Below are 11,900 nucleotides of genomic sequence, written 5' to 3'. Positions count from 1 at the left end.
AAGAAAAGGCCAGTCTTTCAACCGGTAATTTTCGGGGGGTTGGCCAGAAATTGTCCAGTTACCGCTTGTTATGGAATCTCGGAATCAGGACATTGAGACTCTTGATCCACGGCAGAGCACCCAAGAGCCTCGCCGAATCAATAGCTTTCCTATGTCTCGCACGGGCAATGGTTGACACTTTCGAAGCCCGCCACCACAGGGACTATCTAGCGGACTTTGTTCAAGACCTCCCAAGGTGGCAGGTGATTTTCGACGAGACCGACTGCGCTTCCTACAGAGAGGCGGTTTGGCTTATGTGGAACATTGATGTAGATCCAGACGATGTGTTCCCGACACCCCAAGGGCATCCTTTTCCGGCCCAACACATTCCGTCTGGCAATCATGGAGGTTTCCAGAACACGGCATCGATCTTGGCCAGTAGTATCGACGAATGCTTTGGTACACTGCCCAGCGATAGCTTGTTGGGATCTCAGCGTTTGTGGATGCAACAGGAGGAGGAGAGTGTTGGTTTCCAAGGCCACCCGCAGGAAATCACGAACCCGCCACCCCAGACTAACCTCGCGACTGAACCACTGGCGCAATGGGACCCTCCTCCCTTAGACCCACGGAGAAACTACCAAGACCAACCCCCGGCCAGCGAACACGACGGGGAAAGAGACAGGCGGATCGTCGAGTGCCTTACAATAGCGGTCGCTTTCGCTCTCGTCATCTTGTTCGCAGAAAGTAATCCTAGTCTCGCTACAGCCGAATGTAGGAGGCGGCTGTTGCACGACTGCTCGGGATTCACAGGACGAAGCCAGGGCGTCGGTCGTACGGGTCATGGGGATATTTGGGAACAAGGAGTCATTCGTGTAGGGGCAGAACGGCAAGAGATGCTGCGTTTGCAACAAGTGAACAACAACATAACGTTGCTGAACTAGAGATTGGTTCTCTGTCGTCGAATCTAGAAGATTGCGGTCATCGACATCTCAGAAGACGAATAGGTTCTTACTCCATCTTCCTAAAAGAAATGCTAGTCTCAAAACAACCAGAAGTACATGTCACGCCAATCTCTTCACTGAACCCAATATCATGAATCTCCGCCCCCTGTCCCGGCATGACCCGGCGAGCCGGCCCATGCATCGACCACCACAGATCGAGGCCGATATACCTTTTTGATATAATTATCACAAGAAAACCTTGGCAATATCAAACCTCTTTGCTCCACGCTTCTCGAACATGCCCCATCCCTCCCGTCCGCGTGCGGCCTCCCCCCCCCCCCAGCATGGACACCTGAGTAAGCAACATCTCGCGCTGCGACGCCCGCGAGTGGCTCGGAATATCAGACGGAAGGCCTCCCCGAAACTCTGGGGACTCGCCGTGTTGGAGTTGGTTCTCGACCGAACAACGCTTGTACTTTTTCCCCTCCCCCAACAAAGCGTGCATGTGTACGGCAGTTGGAACACCAGCATTGCTATAATACTCAAAGGGGCGTGTGTGTGTGTGTGTGTGGCCAGGTCCACAGAAGCCACTCGCGGCGTATCGCAGAAACCTCTGAACCATCCGCCGCCATCGTGATCAAGCATCGCGATCCCGTCGTTTTACCTGAACCTCGTCCAGTCCGGCTTTCCGGCCCCTCCGCATAGACTTTACCATCCCAAGAAGACGATTCAGCTACCCAGTCACTGGGGACGAGAAGTTCAAAAAAAAAAAAAAAACATAAAGCAAAAAAGGAAACCCTCTGAAGGCGAAGACACAAGGCCACGGGTCCCGCCCACGCGCTCGTGCTGTCAATGCCATTGTCGCCCGACTCAACCTTCTCCCCCTCCCCCAGAAATGAACTTGTTAACCTGAGTCCCGACGCCACTCAACCTCACACACACACACAAGGGGGGATGTTAAAGGCCAAGGAAAAGAGGCAGAGAGAAAAGGGCAGAAAGCTAGTAACATACGTTGTACACGCCCCTTATCGAACCACGAAAACCTCAAACTCCCCAAAAGAAACATCAGCCTCACCGTCCAGCCCCTCCAATCCCCTCCCAACGCACCCCGCCATCCAGACGGCGCGTCCTCGTCCGTGGCCCGCCCTCCCAATGCGCGAAAGAAGAAACAGCCGCCACCCGTACTCAAATCGGCCAGAAACGAGACCGTCCTCTCACCCCCCCCTTTCAGGAGTGGCCAGATACCCAAAGTTGCTTCGAGCCTTTGCTGGTCAATCTACACACCCTGCTATCCCTCCCCCCCCTTTCCCAAGTCTGGTTTACTGTCCCGAGAGTCCCGGCAAACGTTCTTTTCCATTGTGTGTACTGAGATTGAGGTGTAAACCAACTTGAATTGCAGACAACCACGTCCCGTCAATGACGGCATCTGACTGAACTTCCTCGGCACTTCTCCACAACCCAAGCAGGACCCAGACGAACGGAGACACCACCCCATCCTGTAATAGTCAGACACACATCGTATACCTTACCCTGTGCGATCTCAAGAGGAACGCTTAGTAGCAACTAGACCGCCTGCCCCGTCGCTGTCCCCTACATACAACCGACACGGCCTCGCCAGTGAAGTAGACTGCCCCCTCCCTCTGCCCGTGCCATCCGCAACGTCACCGGTCCCGCGCGAGAGGCAAAGACCGCCCGCCGTCCCGTCCGGCACTCTCCTCCTCCGCCCTCACTCCATCCTCCCTCCCACCTGTTGACGTACCATCCCCCCCTTTCCACGAGAACTCGAAACGTCCGCCACCCCCTCTATTCGCCTCCCCAGTTCGCCGCTCCTTCGTGTTACTCCCCCCAAGCGCCGGAAGATGGGAATGCCCGATAGACGAGAGAAAACAAACCCCCCCCCCCTCCCCCCCCTCCCTCCCTATGCACATCTTTCCGGGAGGAACGTCGCCGAGGGAAGAGGGGGGGGGGGGGGGTGCCACCGAGACTCGGACCGTCTTCCAACGGGGAGGGAGGGGGGGGCGCCTTCGACCGAGATTCGTTTCGCGTGGCGAGAGCAGCGCCGGACGGACGGATGGACGGGTCATTTACACGCAACCCCCCTCCCCTGTCACGAGACGTCTCGTCGAACCACGCCAATCAGCCGCGGAAAAGCGACGGGAGACAAGGGCTGAACACGGGCTGGTCAGGTTCTTCGTTGAACCTTTCATTGTTATCGACGCGTTGGACAAACATGACGAGTGCGTGCCGGAACAAAGGCGTCGAGGGCGCCAACTCCCCCATCCGTTCGGCCTCTTATAAGCAGAAAGTAGAAATGACATGAAAGATTGAAAACTATTGGAAGGAAACAGTAGTCAACAGTATACAAAAACAATTTAAGAAAAAAGACACCTTACAATCACCCATAAAAGCAGCCTTTTTTGTCAAAATGTTTTGTTTTTCTCCTTCGTAATCAACAGTTTAGGTTTACGTTATCCGGGGAATCAAGTATTGGCGCAGAAAAGCGGTGGACGTGAAGAGTCCAGGTATATCTGACAAAAGAGAAAAGAAAAAACAAATCCGGGGAGGGGTCTCATACTCCAGATATACTCCGGAACCTTCTCGTTAAATCCCCCTTCTCCCTCCCTCCCCCCCCCGTGAGATCCTACTTCGCTCCGGATATGACGAGCGAAGCGCGGCGCGTCCTTGAATGGCAGCCTCCCTTGTTTTGAGTCAATACGCCGACCGATTCCCTTCCCTTCCCCCCATCCATTCTCGTTTGAGTCGTGTGTAAAACCCATTCGAATGATCCGTCATGATGCGTGGGTAAAGAAAAAGAAAAAAACGTGAAAGCCGGCTTCCTCTAGTTCCCGTCCCGATCCCTTTCCCCTTCCGGCCCCCTTTCCCCTACTCATCAGTTGTCGTTTTGTCCTTTATTGGTGGATCTTGGGTCCCGTTGATATTACATCATTATGTTCAGTTAATTTGTGACGGCACGTCGCTCCTTCGAAGCGCGGGCAGCGTCTCCATCCTCAGCTCCAGGGGGGGCCGTTGAATCTCCATGCTCCGGCTGGGCGCGCGTCGGCCGCCCGGCGTGCGGGGGTGCGCGACGTTAACGCGCCCTCCGCGCTCCGTGATGCGGGCCGGGCCCTCGTCCGAGTCCGAATCCTCCTCGGGCTCGTCGTAGCCGTAGTCCGCGAGGCGCGCAAAGTAGTCCGCCATGCCGTCCACGCTGGGGGTGCCGACGATGACGTCGTACTGGGGCGGCGGCGTCTGTAGCCGCAGCTGCTCCTCTGCGGGCGGCGGTGGTACCTCGGCGTCGAAGGCCGGGGGGTTGTACGACGGCACGCGGAGGAGGTGAATCGGGCGCGGGTGAGTGTCAGAGAACGGATCCACGTTCGTCTGGGAGGTCGGTGGCGAGGTCTGTCCGTGGCGGCTGGTGGTGGCGCCGGTGCCAGGCTGCGGGGAGGACGGGAGGTGTGCCGCCTGCGGCGGTGCCGGAAGGTTGTCGGAGCCGTCCACGACGGTGAGGGCGCCGGTCGACAAGTTGTTCGGCGAGCCCTCTGGGGGCCCGGAGATGGTCACGGCGTCGGGGCAGCCGCAGGAGGTCTGGCGGCTCTGGTTGGCACACATGTCGGGGCCCGAGTACTCGGGCAGAGAGGTGTTGGCCTGCGTGGCGCGGCAGTTGAGAACCGTGAACGGCGAGTCGATGCTGATCTCGAAGTGACGGCGCTTGGTGCCAGTGGGATCATCGGGGTCAAGGCGAGAGATCCTCATGACGATCTGTGAGAAGCTCATGTCAGTCGGGGGGAGGGGGAGATGGGCTCACGCGTCACAAAGACAAGCTGCCGAAAGACAGGGAGAAGAGGGGGAGGAGCCGTCACATACCTTGATCCAGTGGTACACGTTGACGTTCTTCCAACTGCAGTCGGGGTGCAGGCGCAGCTCCTTGCTCTTGGCCATGGTGTCGCAAGTGGGCAGCTGCACATTCATCTCGATCTCGGTCGAGCCCCAGTAGCTCTCCAGGCCGAGGTCCAGATCACCCAGGATGTTGTCGACCGGTTCGGGCAGAGGGTCTGGCATCATGCCGTGGCGGGAAGCCTCGGCAGCACGACGCATGGCGGCGGACTCGCGGGCCTCGCGACGCTGGCGCGGCGTCAGCTCGCCGCCGTTGAGCACGCGGACGTCCGATGAGGCATAGGCGGGATCCAGGGGCTTTCCCGCAGTCTTCTCGAGCAACAGGATCTTCCTGCCCGGGTCCTTGCGCGTGACCCTGCGGTCGTTGGTCCAGTACTCGACCGACTCGGTGACGAAAACCTTGAGCTTGTGAACCTGGACCTTGGCAAGCGGCGTGAGCTTGAAGGCGATCGGGATCTTGGTGCCGATGGGGAACGACTTGCCAGAGATGACAATGTCGTAGTGTAGCTGGTCCTCCCACTGGCGGCTGATGGAGATGGGCTCCGTCATTTCCAGCGACAGCTGGTCGGGCACGCGCACGATGGCCACTTCCTTGGACCCGTGCAAGTTCGGCTTGAAGGCCCCGGCCCGCTCGACGGTCGCCTGCAGCTCCCATTTGACGGAGCCGTATTGCAGCTTGGTGGTCTCCAGCTGGTGGTGGTCGATGGGCAGCTCAAAGTTGTATTCGTACACGCCGGGATAGAAGACCTTGTAACCCTTGGCCTGGTTGCCGCTGGGGTTGTCGCCCTTGCCGAAGCTGCGAGATTGGTTTGATTGCAGCGAGAGACGCTTCAGCTCCCTCGCCGTCATGCCCTGCCTGTTGTTGTTGTTGTTGTTGTTGTTGTTGGAGTTGTTGTTGTTGTTGGAGTTGAGCGGCACCGACAGCAGCGACTGTGAGATTGAGTTGCGGGGGGAGCCGGAGGCGAGGTTCGTCGACGAAGAGTTCGTGGAGCTGTTCTTCAGCGTGTAGACGCACTGGTTGCCGTACTCGGACTCCCATCCGTCATTGACGGCGTTGAAAAATGTCAGGACCTGTGTCCGCAGCGACTCCTCCTCGTAAAGGTCGACCTTGAGCGGGGGGATGCCCTCGGGCCATTCCGTCCGCGCCTTTCCCGCCAGCTTCAGGCTGACGCCCTTGATCTTGACGTTCTTGGTGACCTTTAGCTGCAGCTTTCCGCGCAGCAGCGCCGTGCCGCCCTGCGAGTGTTGCCGGTGGCCGTCGTGGTCGAATCCGGTCAGGAAGACGTTGGGCTCGGCCATGAGGATCGAACAGCTGACGCCGCTGCCGTGCGCGACGGGCTTGGGGATTTCCGTCACCATGGATGTCACGTTGCTCTTGGCGCTCCGGACCGATATCAAGCTGCTGCGTTGGCCGGGGGTGTTGTAGGCAGAGGACATGAGAGGCGGCCTCATGGTTTCGGACATGGCGGCCGATCGCAGCGCCATTGTGTCTTCCTCGGGCACCACCAGGTCTACCTCGCGATAGCTGGAGAGTCTGTTGAGGAGGCTCGTGGCCCTGCTGGGTGGTCTCGAGAGGGGCGGCCTCGAGGGGGTGGAAGCGCTCGAAGCGGATCGGCTCGGGACCTGTTTCTGGGAGAGGGAGAAGAATTGCTTGAAGCTGAACTTCAATGACGTCTTGCCCAGCGACGTGGTAGCGGGCGAGACGGGGTTGGGCGGCTTCCTCCTCTTGACGGGGCGCTCAGGCTGGGGTCTCAGTTCATGGGGTACGAAACCAGACGGCCACGAGGTAATGTGTATGGATCGCGGCCTCACTTGACGAGCGCGAATGGGCGGCGTTGGCAGGCGGTTTTGTTGTGCAGCCGGAGGGTCGAGGAGATATCTGGGGCAGTAGTAGACGCCGCCACGGGTGGATGTGGGAATCCAGTTTTCCGTACGCCGAGATCGCTCCGAGTCTGTCATTGCGGACGGCATTGTTAGACACGACGACCGCTGTCGGGAAGAAACATGTAGAAAGTGGCCGAGTGACGAAGAGAATCCGCAAATCACTCAGCCGGTGGGGGAACAAGATGAGCGGCGGTATGCCGATTATAAGAAACAGTAGAAACGGTGGTCGAGGCTAAAAGAAGAGCGGTGTTTTAGGAAAGCAAGCTTTTTTTTTTGACGGCCAGGAACAATGGAAGGCCGGTCTGGGGTGTTGGGCAGATGGGAGGTGCATGAGACAGTTCTATGCGCTGGCAAAAAGCAAGTGAGGGTATCCATAGGAGGAGGCGACGTGGATGTGTAGGTCGGGTCGTCCAGGAGTGGTGTCAGGCATCGAGGCGGGAGTTAGGGATGATGGGGGTTTGAGGTGGGATGCAGGGTTGTCCGTGATAATGTGCAGCGGTGATGGGACACGGCGCGGTGCGAGCACTTGCGGCACATGGAAAAGACGGAGAGACAAGACAGAACAGACAGACAGACTGGCATGGGGGAGGGCATTGGACATGCATCTTTGTTGAGGTACAACAAGACGAAGAAGACGCTAAGCGGACGGGAGGCGGGCTCGGAGTGAGAGAACAGGTACCGGAAGGGAACGCAGGACGTACCGTCAGATGAGAGAGACAGAGAGTCGAGCGTGCATATGCGATCAGTCAGTGACAAGAGCCGGGGTGGGCTTAATCACATCCCACTCTCGGACCTCCTCGTGGGTGGAAAAGCAAGAACTTTGCGTGTTGTTTTTGGCGGAGAAGAAAGTCTAGTTGCTAGGTACAACGGGAAGATCAGTATGGCATGCCGGTGCGGGTGCGGGATGAGATGCGTGTGTGTGTGGTGTGTGTGTGTGTGTGAGAGAGAGAGAGAGAGAGAGTGAGAGTGGGTGATGAGGGCGCAAATGAGATCAGAAGGGAGGGAGGGGGGTGGGCGTGTGGGATAGAGAGAGGGAGGGAGAGAGAGAGAGAGAGAGTGGGACCAATCGAAATCAAACGTCGTCACAGTTCAGTCCAAAGTCCAAGGTCAAAGGCCCAGAGGCAGAGAGGCTCGGCATAGATACCGCAGGACAGGGCCTCTCTTGAGAGGGGAGTCCGGACCAGTCAGGATGCGTCCGTGTTGAATGAATGTCTCACGTTTTTGCCTTCTGACTGCTCGCCATGCCTCAGTGAAGTGAAGATGGGGAGCCCCGCGCGCACGCCACAGGACCTGCTGAAGTCTTGCTTGGGGCTCTCTCCGAGGGGAGTGAGAGTCTCCTTGGTTTCTAGCCAGGTGGGAGGTAGAAGGGGAGGGGGGTGGAGTGATGATGGGATGGATGGGGTCGGAATCGAGTCGAGCCAGATATGAAATCGGCGAATGAGGTGTTGGCAACAGGGAAGATGTCGGCAACAATGAGGGGTGTAGGATAGGATGTGAGGGGGAGGGGAGAGAGAGGCAAGCAAGCGAAGGCGAGGCGAAGCGGTTAGAGTCGATGACCTGGTACACTAATTGACCGCCCTTGTTTAAGCGGTGGGGTTACAAGGTGAAGGTGAAGGTGAAAAAGAGGATAGGGTCGGTGTGGTATCGATAGGGCCATAATCCAGCGGAGTAATATAGCATAGCACAACAGGGCGAACAAACAAGAATGAGAATGAGGGAGCGGAGAGCGGTAACAAAACGCACGACGTACAGATGAGTGAAGATGGTGAAATGTGACAGCGGCAGCGACTAGGGGGGTGACTGACAGTGGGAGAACTACCTAGTGAGAGGGTAGGTGAGTGAGTGAATGAATGAGTGAGTGAGTGAGCGGTGGGCAAGCCAAGCCACAACACACAGCAGGGAGGGGAGGGCGAGTGAAGAGGCGCCGGCCGCAACGGCTACGACGGTTGCGACGGTATCCCAGCAAAGAGGTTTTCTGGACGCCGAATGGAAAGAGTGGGAATTGGCTTTGGCGCACAGGCTGGGAGTGGTAGGTCTCTCTCTCTCTCCAGCACCCCCAACCACGGAAGCAGGATTGGATTGGCTGCGATAGCGGCCTTTGAGTAACGTGCAAGGATGATGATGTCGGGCGCGGGGGAGAGTGGGTAGAGTAGGTAGAGTAGGTAGCGTACAGGAAAAGAGACTCTGCGACGCGATGACCGTGGGTAATGTTGCGGTGTGTGTATGTATGTGCGTGAGTGAGTGAGTGAGGCGTGTGCGGTGTACGCCCTGTGTGTAAATCTCGTCCTCTCTCACCAATGATTGGGGAGGGGAGGGGTTTGCGAGTTTTGGTTTTGGGGCGGGAAATACGGATATGATAGAACAAGAAAAAAAAAAGGTGCAATTTTTTTTTAAACCCTTTCCAAGCTCTCGCAACAAAAGACGAGGCGACGGGGGTAATGTTATGGGTTGAGATGAGACGAGACGTTTGAGAGGAGGGGAAGAAGGAATGAGAGAAAACCCTCCCTCCGTCTGGACAAGGTAAAAAAGCGCAATGCAGGGGGGAACGACGTATGGATAATGAATATGACCTGGTTGGTACTGTAGATAATAGGAATAGGTAGCTTACGATGGCGGATGAGGAGGGATGATGAGATGGAATGGGACGTTTGATGGGCGGCCCAGTGTGCGAATGTATGCGGTTTAGTTCCCCAGCCTTTTCTTGTTTTTCTTGCTTCGCAGGCGGAACTCTGCGGGCAGGACGATGGGAATGGAACAGTTGCAACCGATGCTTGCTGCGAGCGAGCGATTGACCAACTTGGCAGATATATATGTAAGGAAGACGGTTTCCTGAGAAAAGGGGACACGACTCAAGATGAAGTGGAAGTAAGGTAGGTAGGTAGAGCAGAGCCAGAGCCGGGTGGATCGACTGGCAAGACAAGACAGGCGAGAAATGACCTTACGTAGTTCATGGTGGCAGAGCTCAATCCCGAGGACTACCGTAGGCAACTAAGTCTGGGCAGCCATAGCGTTTCTTGGTGTTCCATTCAAGCGTGTAGCTGTACAATATCCGTGCCGAGAGTAATGAACTGCTTGCCGTGCCGAGCAGCCATGATCCGTCGCTGTGTGCGCTATGGATACTCGTACCCTTACTCCTAGAAGTGCGTGTCCACGCGCGTGCCGCCGCTCCGGCACGAGTTGCTTATTGCTGGGAAGCAAAGCGTGCTGGAAGCAGGCCGCCGGATACTAGGTAGTGTAGACTGTAAGGGCTTGCTTCCTGCTTGCTTTGTATCCGTACCTCAGTGTGAACTAATGATCAACCTATGATGTATTATAAGACACCCTTGCTTGTCGCTTTTTCAAATGGGGGGGGGGGGGGGGGGGCGGTTTCTTAACAATTCCTAGTGCCCGAAAACTTACCACTGCCAATACTCCGTAGGGACGCGGACTTTGACTAGGCTGGGGCGAGATTCCAGTTATCTGGATCTGAGATTTGAGTTGTTGCGAGCTGTGCGAATCCACCAACGCTGGCGGTGCCCAGGTGCCGAGCGACCCCATCTGATTGATAGGTAGGTACTCGACAATGAGTAAGCAAGCAAGCAAGCAAGCAGCGGGAACACAGAGTGCGAGGGCCCGAGAATGGGTTAGCGTCTTGCTGCGTGGTCGAGTGCATTCGTGACCGTGTGTGGTGGCTGACGGTCGTCATGAAAGGGCACTCGAACACTTCTGCAGCCGGCACATGCCAAGTATCCATCCCCCTAGGTACTACCTACTCCGTAAGTCTTTCCCTGAATCGGCATCGTCGGCGTCTGGGACCGTCCCTGGATGTGTGGTGTCAGCAGAAGGCTTGCTTCGCCGGGACATGCTGGCAGGCAGTGCCCGGGCACGACTAGGTAGGTAGTCGTGGCCCAAAGCCTAATCGCGAGGAATATTGGAGTATGAGCAACGGTGAGCTGCCAATCCGGCTTTATGCCCATGACGATGGCCACCGTCGTTTTGATGCCCAGACGATATGATATGGACCCGACGGTATGGACATGCTGCTGCTGCTGCTGCTGCTCTTTGTTGTGTCCGCTGTTCGCCCATTGATGCATGGCGGCTTCAACCCAAATCGGGGATACCTGGCTCTTCCCCCACACCGCTGATATTACCGATAGCTCCTGAAAAGGAAAAAGAGACGGGGAAGAAAGTTTGCAACCGAAGACTTTCCGACCGTGACAGCCCGTCATGCCGCGGCCGACAACCTGTGTCCATGTGCCGCGTCAACCTCTTTTTTAGTCCTAGCGCCTCTGTAGTCGCAACTCTGTTCTGCCTCTTCCGAGCAGATCAACATGAGCCGGCGCGCCAAGTGACCGGTCCCTCGACTTGCCGAGCTTCCATGTCGTGTCGCGTCTTTTGTTTGTCGCCGAATGACAGCTATTTGAATTTCGCTACGCAGCAGCTTCGCCCGATACGTATCCATCATAGTTTGCGTGCAACGCATCGCGGACGTGAGTGAGGTGAAGCATGTCGTTCCAGTCAATGTCCCTGGCGCCGTTCGGGACTGAACCGCAGCAAGTCAAGCCTCACTCAACCCGAGCCGCACATCCACACTCTGGTTTGGGAGCCACAGCAGAGACTGCTTGTTACCCTGCAAACCACGCCACCCTGGCCGATGGTTGCAAGGCGACGCTGGCTATGACTATCGGCGAGCCACCTACCTCTTGCGTGGTTGTCGTCGCCGCCGACAGTTCTCCGGGACTTCCAAAGAATGGCCGAGACCCAATGCCTTGAGCCCTGCGTGACTTGGTAGTCTTGTGAGAGCCCACGACTTTTTTATTGATCCATCAAAGGGTGACATGAGCCAGCCACACTCTCCGTTCAACCTTGTTGCTCCTGGATGATGCCATGTTCCAGGTTGTTTGTCTTACGAGCACCAAGAGGGGGGGGTTGGGTTGGTGCTGTACATAGGAATGCTGGGAGGTATCAATCAAAACATTTGATACTTGACAGGTCGAGGAACGTGCAGCCAACAAGGTGCGCCGTAAAGGCCGAATGAGACACAGCAGCGGCGGCGGCGGCACTGTAACTCCCGTCGTTCGCCAGTCAGTGAGTGCACCGAGTACCAGCCGTGCGGTGCCAAACGGCCATGTTTCACTCGCGCGCCCGTTTGCATCATGGCTCTCTTGGGAATTCTGTTCCATCGCATTAAGAAGCAATCTCTGCCATCTCAACCTTTGGTGC

At 56.8% G+C, this 11,900-nt stretch overlaps 1 protein-coding gene across 1 annotated transcript; it reads right to left on the bottom strand.

Moving 5' to 3' along the window:
• Positions 1–3,872: 3,872 nt before the first annotated feature.
• On the bottom strand, positions 3,873–6,773 carry GLRG_00466 (arrestin domain-containing protein; the record flags this gene model as incomplete). Its single annotated transcript, XM_008091151.1, has 2 exons — positions 3,873–4,679; positions 4,785–6,773. The coding sequence occupies 2 exons, from the start codon at positions 6,771–6,773 to the stop codon at positions 3,873–3,875; spliced, it is 2,796 nt and encodes a 931-aa protein (XP_008089342.1).
• Between the last annotated feature and the right edge of the window lie 5,127 nt (positions 6,774–11,900).

The sequence above is a fragment of the Colletotrichum graminicola genome (assembly GCF_000149035.1).
Source record: "Colletotrichum graminicola M1.001 genomic scaffold supercont1.1, whole genome shotgun sequence".
Classification (NCBI taxonomy): domain Eukaryota; kingdom Fungi; phylum Ascomycota; class Sordariomycetes; order Glomerellales; family Glomerellaceae; genus Colletotrichum; species Colletotrichum graminicola.
Note: the sequence above shows the minus strand (reverse complement) of the source record. Positions and strands in the feature narration are given on the sequence as shown.